Raw genomic sequence first — 14040 nt, forward strand, 5'->3', positions numbered from 1 at the left:
CTGCCTTTTTCTGTCTGCTGCTCCCATGCGGCTCCGTCTTTCTCGTCCCCCCACCTGCCCTGGCCCAGCTCACCTGGCCAGCCCACTCCTTCACCCACTTGTCCCTCTTGTTGAGAAACTTCTTGAGGGCCACACGGCAGTTCCGGAGAAGGTCCCGCAGGGTCACCCTCATGGTCCGCTCCACGTCGCCAAGCCAGGACTGGGGGAGGCAAGAGGGCAGGGTGGCTGGGCCTCGGGGCTGGGGACAAGCGTCCCCAGAGGGCAGGGGCTCAGGAAACAGGACTCTGGGACTCTGGGCCCGGGGGGACAAGCAGGATCCGGCAGCCGCTGGCCGGGCCCCTGAGGGAAGCAGAGGCGAGGGGGGCGGCCTGTGTGTTTTTCAGGTTCAGGGCAGAGGTTAGAGTTTTCAGGAGGCGGAGAGTGACTGACGTCCCTTCCCAGGGACGTTCCCTCCTCACGGAGCCGAGCGAACTCTCCGAGGGGAAAAGGAATCGGCCTGACGCTTCGACCCTCACCACAACTCACCTCCACGGGCCCTTCTAAGAGTACTGAGTGCAGGAAGTCCACATACTCGCCGTCACCCGAGAACATCCCCACAGCCTCCCATCTGCTGCTGGGGCCCCCAACCTGCGAAAACAGGAAGCGCTAACGGTCTGGCCTGCCCACTCCTGACATCCCCCTGGAAGGTACGTGGGCCCTTTGGGGGTGGTCTCTGCTCCTCTCCCCACCCCCCAAAATTACCAGTTCTGACAAGTACTGGATCATCCCAGATGATCCAGAATCATGACTATCCCCCTCCTGTGTGGAGGGCACGGTCCCCTCCAAGGCCTTGACTACGGTGACATCGGCATCTGTCCCCTGCCCTCCACCCCATCCCGGCCAGCTCCCCCGACCTTCTGCATTCTCAGCAATTTGATGTTGTCAAAGCATTTTTTGAGGTGCGGCTGCACGGCCTCCGGGTTGCGGGACTGGCCCAGAATCTCCAGGAGGTCATCGTTGGACAGGAAGTAGAAGCGGGGGAAAATATGGCGCTTGGTCTCCAGATACATATCCAGAGACTTCTGAATGTCTTCCAGAATCGTGTTCATTTTGATCAGCGTGTCCAGGAGGCCTGGGGGAAGAGCAGTGAGTGACATTTGCCGGCCCTTCACCATCGCCTGGAGTAGAGGTGGGGCGTCCCCCCGTATGCACTTTGCCATCGCTCGAACGTTGGGGGACATATTGCCATATAGCCCTCGAACGTTGGGGGACTTTCGGTTTCTGGAAGCCGAGAAGTGTCTCCGAATCACTCTATCACACTTATCCCATGCTCTTCGTTAATTCATTACCGGTGTTTATTACACACTATGATGCGTTCATACGCCAAGCATTAGTTACACGGTGTATGTGATTCTGTGAACATCACGACATCCCATCTCCCTACGGTCTTAGAACAATGGTCCGGTTCCTGCAAGGAATTCGGGGCTCTGAGGTCACCCCAAAAGCTTCGGAAAATAAGAGACTATTCTGCGTGCACACAGTCCAGCATGTTAAATCGTGAGAGGTAAAGGTAGATCAGACGCACGCAGTGACAGAGGTCTGCGACCACCGGGATGCCAGTGTCCCTAGAGGCGTAGCGACAGGGGCGCTAGACCGAGGGACAGACGGCGGCCATTCAAACGGCTGCTCTTCCACTAATTAGCCTGTCGGTTCACCTCACTGAGCTTTTACCTCTTTGTCCATAAAACAATCACAACACCCACCTCAAAGAACAATTCAAGGCACTAAAGAAAATGGATTCAAGGGGGCACCCGGGTGGCTCGGTGGGTTGAGAGTCAGACTCTTGATTTCGGCTCAGGTCATTATCTTACGGTTCATGAGTCCGAGCCCCATGTCGGGCTCTGCGCGGACAGTGTGGAGCCTATTGGGATTCTCAATCTCTCTCTCTCTCTCCCCCCGCCCTCAAAATAAATAAACTTTAAAAAAAAAAAGGATTCACGTTGGCAGGTTCTCAGCAATCCTAGCTTCCTCCTAACCTTAGGTCTCCTTGTTTGCCCAATTTCTAGCATTCTGAAGAAAGTATGAGTGCCCTGGAATCTGAACCCTGAGGGGATCCTCACACCTCCAAGAATAGAGTCTGTGGGCTGCTGGGCGTCCAAGTGGCCCGCAGAGACCACAGGAGACTCCGTGGCCATGGCCGAGAGGAGTGTGGTTTTCGTCTTCAGCCCAGGGATACTTGTTTCTATGGCTTTGTTTACAAATTGTTCCAAAATGTAATTTTGCCAATGACCTTGAATACTATCTCTAACAAATGCATGTTGTTGTTCAACTATGCACAGCCTAATACTTGTGTTTTACCAGAATAATTAAAACTATGGTTTTTTCAATACGTACACTCAAGGTTCTTGGGAAAATGAAAAATTGTTGGGGCACCTGAGTGGCTCAGTCAGTTAAGCATCCAACTTTGGCTCACGATTTCAGAGCTCGTGGGTTCGAGCCCCACGTCGGGCTCTGTGCTGATGGCTCAGAGCCTGGAGCCTGCTTCGGACTCTGTCTCCCTCTCTCTCTCTGCCCCTGCCCCACTCATGCTCTGTCTCTCTGAATCCCAAAAATGAATAAACATTTTTTAAAAATTTTGTGAAATTGGCCCAAAGCAAAATAAAGAAGTTCTCCACAGCCCCTGACACAACTCTTCCCAGGATACCCGTTCTCGGTGCCCATCGCCAAACCTCACTCGCTGATTCTTTACCCCAGCCTACCACAATCAACCAGGCCCTTCTGTGTGTGCGTCTCTCCCCCACCCCCTCACCCCATCCCCACGCTTACCAAAGGATCTACAATCAAGACCAGTTAACCTGATAAACCAATTAAAGTCAAGGTAACGATGACAACAGCTAATAGTCACCAAGGGCTTACCCTGCGCCTCTGATGTGGTAAGCGCTCGATTTGCGTTACCTCATTTACCTGCATCGTCCCGTTGAGTGAACCAGCTCAGCGAAGGTTCCTGAGGCACAGTGCTAGTAACTGAGCACACGCCAGACCCCGTATTGAGTATTACATACGCCTCCACAAGCCTCGCAGGAAGGCTAAGAAAGAGCTGCCGCGAGCCCCCGCCCCTGCTGCAGGGAGGAGACCGTGGCATGGAGGAAGCCCCCTGAAACCACACTGGCTGGAAGGCAGGAGGCCGATTTTGAACTCAACTCTGACTCTGTATCCCGCTCTCTATAAGCATATAGTACACTCCACCCAAATGTGAGATGAGTTAGTTTGTTTTGCTGAACTGTTATTCTAAAGCTTGGAAGAGGCGATGGTCACGGGACGGAGGCCAGGTACGACTGTCAGTCCTCTGACCGCTGAAGCATGTGGCCCCGGCTTCCACGCACAGCAGGCCCCCGCCCGGGCTCGGTCAAGATCAGAGGCGGTGGAGCTCGACAGACCTGGGTGGTGGGTGGCCCGGAGAGCATTGCTGTCCTTGTTCATGCGGTCCATGACGGATTTCCAGGTGCTGTTGATCTGGTCAAACAGGGCTGATTCACTGGGCAGCTGCTTACGGATGTCCTCTCCCAGGAAGATATTCTGAGGGGCCAAGGACTGCGGTGAGAGGCTGTGTCTCCCACACTCCCTGCTCCCAGACCAGGAGTGACAGTGGGAGGAAGAGAAGGAGCCAAAGGGCAAGACGCCCTAAGTTGTGGAAGGCAAGTTGGGGTTGGGAGGCCAGACACTTGGTCCAAGAAGAAAAACAAAAAGAGAGCAAAGGCTTTTCAAGGAGGGAACTGAAGGCAAAAGGCAATCACCGAGAGTCAGATGCTCAGGGCTGAGACGGAAGAATGACTTTAGAATAAATAAATAAACTTTTAAAAAAAGATATGGCACCTGGGTGTCTAAGTCGGGTAAGTGTCCAACTCTTTTTTTAAAAATTTTTTTTAATAGTTTTGTCTATTTTTGAAACAGAGAGACAGAGCACAAGCAGGGGAGGGGCAGAGAGAGGGAGAGACACAGAATCGGAAGCAGGCTCCAGGCTCTGAGCCGTCAGCACAGAGCCCGACGCGGGGCTCACGCTCACCAACCGCGAGATCACGACCTGAGCTGACGTCGGACACTTAACCGACTGAGCCACCCAGGCGCCCTGTGTCCAGCTCTTGATTTCGGCTCAAGTCATGATCTCGTGGGTTTGTGGGATCGAGCTGACAGTACAGAGTCTTCTTGGAATTCTTTCCCTCTCTCTCTCTCTCTGTCTCTCTGTCTCTGCCCCTCTCCTGCTTGTGTGTGCTGTTTCTCTCTCTCTCTCAAAATAAATTAAAAAAAAAAAAAAAAAGGAATGACTTCAGAGTGAGGAAATGAGGCTGGTAACAGGGCAAATGCGTCAGACCTGCAGAGAGAGAGAGAGGAGGAAAGGGTTTGCGGGGGCCGCTCGGGCAGTGAGTCCTGACCTCCAGGTACATCCACTGCCGCTGCACCATGAGCACCATCTCGACGGCCTCCAAAATGAGGGAGAGGCAGCGCTCCCAGTGGTCCACTTCCCTCTCAAAGGCCTTGACGAAACGGGAAGCCTTCATGCTGGACAGGGCCACCTGGTTGTCCTCCAGTGCCTGGAACACCTCCTCCGTGCCTCTGTGGGTCGGAGGGGGCAGCGGGGAGGCATCCAAATCGTAGTCCGCTCCCACCTGCCAGCCCTCGGGCCCGGTCTGCAGCCCAGGCCACACGGCCCTGCCCTCACCCAGCGCGCCGAGGCCCTGTCTACCTGAGCCGGTGATGACCCTTGTCCTTGTAGGGAGCTACGTCTAGCTGAATCCCATCCCAGGTCTTGGCGATGTTCTCTAAGGCCTGCGGAAAGAAATTGGGGGACAGAGCGATCTGGTAGTCAGTCCCCAAAGGGAACAGGAACGCGGAGGGGCCATTAGATCGTGGAAAGCTTGGCACGGTGGAGGGTGTCCCGGGAGCGGGGGGGTATGGGAGGGGGCTCTGTCATACCGACTCTATAGCCAGCTCTTTGGTCGCTGAGGCGGAGATCTCCCCAATTTTCTCCACGTGCTGGTCCATCCCGAGCTCCACAATCTGCTCCAGGGTGAAGCTCTCAGATTCCTGATCGAACTCCCTCTGGACCTCTTCCCTGACCTGGTCCCAGTGCCTGCAGCCAGGGACAGGAGGTCAGACCATGAGGCCGGCCGCGAGGGCCTACTGAAAAGCGTCAGCATCATCAGCCCACAGGCTTCCTTGCTCCCACTGGGACAGTACGATTCTGTCCATGAATTGATTCGCGATTCAACAGATATTTACTAAACGGGCCCTAAACGCAATCTTAGGCACGGTGGGGAAATACAGAGACGGAACTGGTGACTCTCTGGAGAGACAGTTGAGACTGATAATGGCGGGTTTACCGTCGACAACAGGCAGGGCTAGGCGTTTTGCGTGAAACAGCTCACTTAATGCTCTCGACCCATATACACGCGGACTTTTAGCTCTTCCATCTGTACGTGAGGAAACTGAGGCCAGGGGGCGTTAAGCAAGTGAAGCGGTCAAGTTGTACTTAACCACAGAATACTGGACAGTGAAGCATGGCCCAGAAACACTGCAATGGACACAATGCAAAAGAAGTACGATTACTTCCTTCTAGAGGAATAGATGATTGTTAAAATGCCTCTTATAAAACCATTTATTCCATCCTCAACGGCTGCAAAGCCTTCTTCTATATCATGCAATGGGTTCCGGATGCATACAAAGTGTAAAAACTTGCAAAATAAAATTATAAAGTATTAGAAGAAAGTATGGAGAAAATGCGTGTGTAACTCTAGGCAGGGGAGGTGTGTTGTTTTTTTTTTTTAAGTTTATTTATTTATTTTGAGAGAGGCACAGAGAGTGCGAGTTGGAGAGGGGCAGAGAGAGAGGGAGAATCTCAAGCAGGCTTCATGCTGTCAGCACAGAGCCCAATGCGGGGCTCAAACTCACAAACTGTGAGATCATGACCTGAGCCGAAATCAAGAGTCTGACACTTAACCGACTGAGCCACCCAAGCGCCCCAAAGGGAGATCTTCTTAAACAAGGTCCAAAACCAAAAACTATGAAGGGAGAAAGTAATACCTTGGACTACATCAGAATAAAACCTTTTGGGTGCGCCTGGGTGGCTCAGTCGGTTAAGCGTCAGACTGTAGATTTCGGCTCAGGTCGTGATCTAGACGTTTGTGAGTTCCAGCCTCCCTGACAGCGTGGAGCCTGCTGGGGATTCTCTCTCTCTGCCCCTACCCCGCTCGCGTGCACACTTGCACATGCCCGCCCGCTCTCTCTCTCTCAAAATAAATAAATAAACTTAAAAAAAAAAAGAATGGGGCACCTGGGTGGCTCAGTCAGTTAAGCGTCCGACTTCAGCTCAGGTCGTGATCTCGCGGTTCGTGGGTTTGAGGGTCACATCAGGCTCTGTGCTGACAGCTCAGAGCCTGGAGCCTGCTTCAGAGTCTGTCTCCCTCTCTCTCTCTGCCCCTCCCCTGCTTGTGCTCTGTCTCTCTCTCTCTCTCTCTCTCTCTCAAAAATAAATAAACGTTTTTTAAAAATTAAAAAAAAAGAATACAACCGTTTGCATGACAGAAGGTGTCAAGCAAGGTGTCTGTCACTGAGCTGTGACAGAACATGAAATGAGGGCAGACACAGCGGGAAGGAAAGACAGACGGAGCTGGAAGGCCAGAGGAGCAGGGACAGCGATAGCGGAAAGACAGAGGACGCGGCAGGCTCTCGCGAAGGCTTCGAGACGGGTGCTTGTGTGTGGGGGCGGGGAGAGCCACGCACACGGGGAGGGGACACTGAGAGGACCAGGTGACGGCACAGGCCAGGAGGGGCGGCCCCCAGGAGCGAAGGAGCGGCCTCACCTCTCTCTAAGGGCCGGGTTTCGCAGGTCCGAGATGAGCGGCATGGTCCTCTTGAACTGCTCTATTTTCCAGCGAGTGGTTTCGATCACTTCCCAGTTGCGGTCCTGGGCGAAACAACGGAAGACGTCAGAAGCCCTGACCGCCTTCCCCGCACGGGCCCATCCCCCGGCCCTCACTCCGTCCTCCACGCGCCTTGTACTCTTTGGCTAGTCTGGTGAGGCGGCGGAACAGCCCGTGGGCCATGGTCTCCATGGCCTCTGTCTTCAGGGTCAGGAACCGGCCCATCTTCCACTGGTTCCAGTTCTCCTCCCAGTCCCGCGTGATCTCCCAGACTTGCTGCAGGGCGTCTAGTTCCTTCACGGCCAAGGGCAGAAGATGCATTAGGTGGCAGGACTCCCCCCCACCTTCCTCCCTGACAGACACGCGGGTCCTCTGCCCCCCTCGTTCACTCCGCGTCATAGGGCTGCCTCATCGGGTCACGTCCCTTTCTCCGCCGCCTTGCCTTAGGGGCTCGTCAAGTGACAAGCCCGGGAAAAGATCCTCAACGTCCAGGCCTGGCAGGACGGCTGGCCCCAAGAAAGGGCGTGGGGTGACGATGTGTCCGCGAGGCCGCGGAGAAACGGAAGCCTCGTACTACGTTGCCGGTGGGCACTGGTCCGGCCCTTAGGCCGCAAGCTCCTTCCCCTGACCCATCCTTTGGTTACCACAAGGGCCCAGCCCGGCACACCACCTTCTCTAGGTTCTGCAGGTCCTTGGAGACTGGCTGTTCGATCTTGAAGATGCCCAGGTTGGAGCGGAGACTCTGTTCTTCGTCCCGCATGGCATTCAGCATGGCCCGCATTTGGGCAATCTGCTCTAGGGCGGACTGGTGTCCCACATTACTGGTGAAGGGGCCTGTGGGAGACCAGGGTGAGGCTCAGATCCCCTGCTCGAGGCCGTCGTCCCCTGGAAGGCCCGTCATGGCTCTCCTACCTCTCTGTGGGCACATCTCCCTCTCCTCACACGAGGAGGGGAAGGAAAACAAGAGGGAGAGCAAGACGGTCAATCTTAGCAAAAACTCTCAGACGTGGCTTGAGAAGCAGAAATGGGCAGGCCACGGGAAGGCGTGAGAAAACCAGAAGTTCGGGTGCGCTCCAACCAACAGTCGGCGATGGCAGGCGCGGCCCCCACGCAGGGGAGGCACCAAAGGCAGGTGCCAGGGCTCCTTCCCCTCCGCAGCACCGTCCTCCCTCTGCTCATCCTTGTTCCTGCCTCCCTGGGGACCTGGGCTTAGAAAGGCTGGGTCACGACAGAGGTAAGGGGAGAAGGGTCGAGAAAGGGGTACCTTTGGATTCAAAGTCTTCCAGAAGATTGTGGGCTTTCTTCTTGAAATCATCAGCCGAGTGGATGAGGCCCGTTTTGAACTTCTCCTTGTGTCTCTTTAGCATCTGCTCACTGTCCAGCAGCGTTTGTTGGAAGATGACCCACTCCCCGTTGAGGCTGTCCAGCATCTCCAGGACCTGGGGACGTCGACGAGGGGACCATGGCCCACGAGCAGGGGGTCTGCCCCTCTCACCAATGCTTTCAAGGCCTCCGTTCTGATCCTCCGGACCAGAGTCTGTGGCCAAGTTCCACTTGCCGCGAGGCCCAAAGAAATGAAGCCACGAGCTGCCGGGCCTCAGAGAAATCCAGAAGCTGACCCAGATTATCACGGAGTTGGCTTTGGCTCTCAGGGGCCCTGGAACCTCGCACCTGCTGCCCGGCTGGCTCTTCAGCGGTCCCCCGGGACCGCACGGGGCCCAGCCCCTGGGGGCCCACGTCCCGCACGCCCCACTGCTGGTGCGGGCCCGCCCCGGCTGGACCGCACACGGGAACTCACGCTGTCCTGGACGGGCACCTCGTACTTCTCGAGGATGGCAAACTGCTCGTGGATGGGGGGGATCTGGGCCTCCACGCCGGGCAGGTCGTGCTGCAGGGTCTCCAGGAGTTGCAGACTGACCCCCAGTTCCTCCAGCGTCTGGGGAGGGTGGCTGATTCTGGAGGCAGGCGGGGAGGGAGCCTGCGAGTGGAAGGGGCCGAGCCCGCCCTCCCCGCACCCCTGCCGCCCCGGCCTGTGCGCCTACTTCTCCGTGTTCTCCCTCAGGTAGGTGTGAAGCTCCAGGAGGCGCCGGGCCGCCATCTCCTTGAGCAGGGCCGTGAACTTGCCCTGCCACTCGTTGCAGTGCTGCACCAGCGAGAACTTGAGGTGTGAGCAGTCCAGCAGCACAAACTGGACGTTGAGGACCGTCTCCTCCTTCTGCACATTGTTAGCCACCTCGGCGTAGCTGCGAGGACCCACGTTCCCGCTCGTTCGGGCCGGGCCAGCGGCGGACGAGCCCACGGCCCCGCGGCCAGTTCCGGTTCCGGTCTCTTACCAGCCCCCCCAGACCCGTGTGGCAGCTCTGAGGCATCCCCCTGCTCCCGCGTCAGTGCAGCCCAGCCTTACGGCTGGGATCACGTCATTTTCCCAACCGCTGCCCCAGGGGCCGCCAGTCAGACTCCTCAGTCTGGCATTCAAGGCTTTAAAGTCGCACGAATCTGAGTTGAGTGCCCACCGCTGCTCCCGGGCTCGGTGACCTCAGGTTATTTACGCTGTCCTGATGCCCGATTTCCCGTCGATCACACAGCGATGTGAACAGAAACCCTACTGCTCTTGGGAGGGTGACACTGTCTGCTCGGTATAAAGCCCCCTGCACACCTCCGCTCCTGTACCTGTGTCCGAGACGGCTCGCTCCCTGCTGAACGCGCTCACGTGTTCCCGTCTTTATGCCTTTTGGGCGCTGTTGTCTCCGCCCGGAATGCCCTCCCCGCTGCCCACGTCTGCCTGTGGAAACCCTGCCCACTCGGGCGAGCCCAGCCTCCCGTCACCCCCTTCGCGAAGCCTCTCCTGACGTCCCGGCTGGACTCTCTCTCCTTCCACCCCACCGCCCCGGCGCCCCGTATGCCTGAGCCACGGCCCTCACCCCCTGAAGCCTGGGTAATGAGCACCTCCGCACGGGGCTTCGGGGCCCGCGAGGCGCTTTCTCGTATACTCGATGACCTCGCAACCTTGGCAGGTAGGAAAGGGTCACACCTGCTTCCCAGGACCCTGGGGGCCCAGGGGGCACGGGCCGCCTGCCGGTTGGCGGTCTTCGCCCGGAGCGGAGGGCACGCGCCTCGGCGGCACTCCCCAGCCCAGCCCCGTGCCCGGGGCTCTGCGCCTCCCGGACACCTCGGCTCCTCACCGGGCGATGTCGGCATCAAAGGAAGACACGGGGGGGTTGAGGCGCTGGTAGCGGCGGATGAAAGAGTCCTTGTTGATCTCCCAGATCTCCCGGTACAAGTCCCAGGTCTTGAGGTAGGTCTGCAGCAGGCTCGCGTTGCTGGCCATGCCGCCGCTTATCTGGGCCTGGATCTTCCTGATGTCCTCGTCTCGCTCTTCAAGAGCCAGCAAAGCGCGCCGCACTCACCTCCGCCCCGGTCCCGGAGCCCCCGGGCGTTAGTCCCCCAACTTCCGCCTGCCGTGGCCCGCCCTCCGCCCTCGCCACCTTCCCCAGTCTGACCCCCACCCGGGGTTTCCCGGCCCCACGTGTCCGAAGCGGCCCTGGCCTCTCCTGCCGGCCCCGCCCAACCCTGCCCTCCGAGCCCCTGACGCCCCTGCGCCCGGCGCCCTCCCCACCGCCCACTCACCCACGACGACGTGGATGGGGTCGCGCTGAAACTTGCGCCTGATGAGAATTTCAGGGAGGTGGCGGAAGACCGAGATGGTGGAGAAGAGGTGGCTGCCGATGTCGTTGACCACGCCCGCCAGGGTCTGCAGAGAGGGTGAGAATTCCACCTGCGGGGTGGGGGGGAGCACAGCGGAGGCGGCCTCAGCACAGGCCGTGGAGGAGACCAGCCCCAGGACTGGCAAGGTGGAAAAACACCTCAGCACGGGCCCCCGAGGCCCTCAGGATAAAGTCGAGGCCGAGGGCCAAGTTTCAGGATTGAGGGAAACGGAAAATAAAGTAAGTTTGGAGTTGTGGAGCGGTAGGGGTAGCGGTCCCCACCTGCGCCACACCTCCTTGTAGGTCGTTCTGGAGGATGACCAGCACTCGGAAGAGCGGGTTCGGCATGGCCTTTCCATCCCCGTTGATGGCCTTGGACAGTTCCAACAGCGACCACTTCACATTGAGGCGCAGGGCATCCTCCATCATGCGGTCCAAGCGAATCGTGTACAGTATCCACTGCTGCTGGATCTGGCCGGGAGCGTGGGGTGGGGGTGGGGTGGGGGGGACAGGGAAACCCTCAGGACACACGGGGCAGGTCCCGGGAGAGAGAACCAGCCAGTGGGGAAGGAAACGAGCCCGTAGGCTGCGGAGTCCCGAAGGAAGAAGGTTGGAAAGGTGGAAGGTTGGGCGGAACCAAGACTGGAACGGGACATTTGAGAAGCACCCACTAAGGGTAGGAGGCAGAAACCGCGAGACAGGTCCGGTGGCCCCGGGGGGGGGGGGGGCTCGCTGAGCCACAAAGCCCTGGCCAGAGGACCCCCACCTCAGGGCCGTCGTTCTTGAAGACTTCGTAGGAGTTGGTCATGATGGCCACCACGTCCTGGTACAGGCCCATCAGTTTCTGCTGCACGGCCACCCGGTGCTCCCTCTGGTCCTCCTCGAACTCCAGGTCCCTGTACACCAGTTTGCCGCTGATGCGCACCAGCAGCGTCTCGGATATTTCTTGGGCTCGCCAGCCGATGGTCAGAGTGGAGGCCTTGAAGTCATTCACGATGGTCTGCAGCTGTGGGCAGGCCACACCCGTGGGGGAGAGACCCACGGCTTCAGCGTGGGGAGAGACCCTCCCCGCTTAGCCCGAGCCCCCCCACCTGTCCTCTGGCTAGAGTGGCTTAATTGAAAGACAAAAACAGGAACAAAGGACAAGTCCCTCCCTAAGCACGCTTTGCCTCTAAGCACACACACCTCTCTCTGTCTCTCCGCCACCACCCGAGACTCGGGCCCTGATGATTCACGCAGCGGCCTCCGGGTCAGCCTCACAGACCCTCCGAGTCTCAGGACCATGACCCACCTTGCTGGCGTGGATACGGCACTCCGTGATGAAGAAGGCGCTGGCCCCCTTCAAGGCCCAATGCAGTTTCTTGAGTCCAGGGCGGATCTTCTTATCCAGAAATCGGATACGTTCTTTGAAGAGGGCCTGCTCATCTGGGGACAGCACGGCGATGATCCTGTGTGCGAGGGAAGGCTGGCAGCCGGCCGGACACACGCTGCAGACCCCTCCCCCACACCAGGACACTCGGTGGAGAAATCTGAAAGTTCGCGAGCTGGGCTGTGTTTTCCAATAAAACTCTTGGCGATAATGGAAACCCTTCTACAGTTTGTGCTGTCCAGCAGGGTCACCACTAACAACATGTGGCGGTGGGGCACTTGACATGTGGCCTGTGCGAGTGAATAGCTCAATTTAAAATTCTTACTTAAGGGGCGCCTGGGTGGCGCAGTCGGTTAAGCGTCCGACTTCAGCCAGGTCACGATCTCGCTGTCCGTGAGTTCGAGCCCCGCGTCAGGCTCTGGGCTGATGGCTCAGAGCCTGGAGCCTGTTTCCGATTCTGTGTCTCCCTCTCTCTCTGCCCCTCCCCCGTTCATGCTCTGTCTCTCTCTGTCCCAAAAATAAATAAACGTTGAAAAAAAAATTAAAAAAAAATAAATAAATAAAAAAAAATAAAATTCTTACTTAATTCCAACTAATTAATTAAAATAGAAAGAGGGGCGCCTGGGTGGCTCGGTCGGTTAAGCGTCCAACATCAGCTCAGGTCATGATCTCACGGTTTGCGGGCTCGAGCCCCGCGTCAGGCTCTGTGCCATCGGCTCAGAGCCCGGAGCCTGCTTCCGATTCTGTGTCTGCCTTTCCCCTACTTGCACTCTGTCTTTTTCTCTCTCCCAAAAATAAATAAACATTAAAAAAAAATTTTTATTAAAAAAAAAAATAGAGCCACGTGCGACTGGTGGCCACTATACTGGACAGCGCGGTTCTAGACAGACACTTGAACTGTGGTTCCACCCACTTGGGCTTTAACCGGGACCAGAAAGGTACCCGTCCCAGAACAAAGCCTCACTCCAGAGAAAAGTACCAAGGGTATCAAGAAAAGGGGTGCCAGCGTGGCCTTGGTTCAACACATCTGATATGACACTGTGCTCATAATCCTAATGCCCCCAGTTTCATTCCTGGAAAAGTGACCTAGGCCCGCGATATACGTGGTCCAAGTGCCCTGTGGGGTTGCAGGGGACCCGGTTGTTTTTGCCCTCTGCTCTGAAGCTAGAAGATAAAAGCAAGGGCCAGGAGCAATCACGGGACCATACCAGAGAATAGGAGAAAGCTTTTTGTTGTTTTTTTTTTTTTTTTGAGCCAGTAAAAGGTAAAGGACAGATAGTGTAGGAACTAGATGACATCATGGGGCAGATAAGACACAGAGGGGGCACAGAGTGCATGCGGGAGGCCGCCTTACCGATTGTAGTCTCGAGCTACCAGGAGCAGGTTTTCCCGAAGAATGCGCAGGTCCTCTGCTCGCTCAGCGACATTCACCACGTAATGGGGGGTCTCAAAGAGCAGCTTTTCCCAGTAGTCGATCTCCACAAAGAGAATCAGCAGGGACCTGGGGGCAAGGGTGGGGGGAAGTAAAGCAAAGCAGCTCAAGTGCCTGACCTAGACTGGGGACCCCAGGCCCAGCTGAAGGGAGAGGGTAACATACTGACAGAAGGGGACATTAAGGGCCCATATGCACAATGAATGTTAAGACCCCCCCTGCTTTCTTTTCCCCCCCCCCCAGCAACCGGCTCTCAGGCCACTGGATCCACACCTTCCAGAACAAAGTTTGAAAGACTATTTTCTTTCTTTTTTTTCCTGTTTTTTTTTTTTTAATGTTTATGTATTTATTTTGAGAGAGAGAGAGAACGTGTACTCGCACACGTGCGGGGGAGGGGCAGAGAGAGAACCAAGCAGGCTCCACGCTGTCAATGCAGAGCCTGATGCGGGGCTCAAACACACAAAACAGTGAGATCATGACCTGAGCCAAAGTCAGACACTCAATCGACGGAGCCACTCAGACTGTTTTCTGTGACCTCTGGCCAGCCTGAGAGGGCAAGTCCCAAGGACCGTGATCTCAGGAGTCCCCTGAAAACAGCCCCCCAGATAAACCTGAGGCTCACTGTTGATTAGCCCCACT

The 14040-nt window shown here is 56.8% G+C and overlaps 1 protein-coding gene across 1 annotated transcript in view; it reads right to left on the minus strand.

Annotated features, from left to right (window-relative positions):
- DNAH2 (dynein axonemal heavy chain 2) overlaps positions 1-14040 on the minus strand; it is a 93435-nt gene that overhangs the window by 46014 nt on the left and 33381 nt on the right. The window contains exons 13-31 of the mRNA XM_047089924.1: positions 13324-13470; positions 11892-12048; positions 11367-11606; positions 10883-11071; positions 10524-10671; positions 10079-10271; positions 8939-9139; positions 8695-8851; positions 8161-8335; positions 7567-7730; positions 7029-7190; positions 6837-6940; positions 4951-5107; positions 4721-4803; positions 4410-4590; positions 3417-3555; positions 894-1111; positions 526-627; positions 74-199 (exon numbers count right to left, since the gene is read on the minus strand). Of these exons, the coding sequence (XP_046945880.1) occupies positions 74-199; positions 526-627; positions 894-1111; positions 3417-3555; positions 4410-4590; positions 4721-4803; positions 4951-5107; positions 6837-6940; positions 7029-7190; positions 7567-7730; positions 8161-8335; positions 8695-8851; positions 8939-9139; positions 10079-10271; positions 10524-10671; positions 10883-11071; positions 11367-11606; positions 11892-12048; positions 13324-13470 (3043 nt within the window). The remainder of the gene's footprint in view (positions 1-73; positions 200-525; positions 628-893; positions 1112-3416; positions 3556-4409; positions 4591-4720; positions 4804-4950; positions 5108-6836; positions 6941-7028; positions 7191-7566; positions 7731-8160; positions 8336-8694; positions 8852-8938; positions 9140-10078; positions 10272-10523; positions 10672-10882; positions 11072-11366; positions 11607-11891; positions 12049-13323; positions 13471-14040) is intronic.

Source organism: Lynx rufus, unplaced genomic scaffold (genome assembly GCF_022079265.1).
Source record: "Lynx rufus isolate CCGP_SWC_20201006 ecotype Redwood Valley unplaced genomic scaffold, mLynRuf1.p SCAF_28, whole genome shotgun sequence".
NCBI lineage: Eukaryota > Metazoa > Chordata > Mammalia > Carnivora > Felidae > Lynx > Lynx rufus.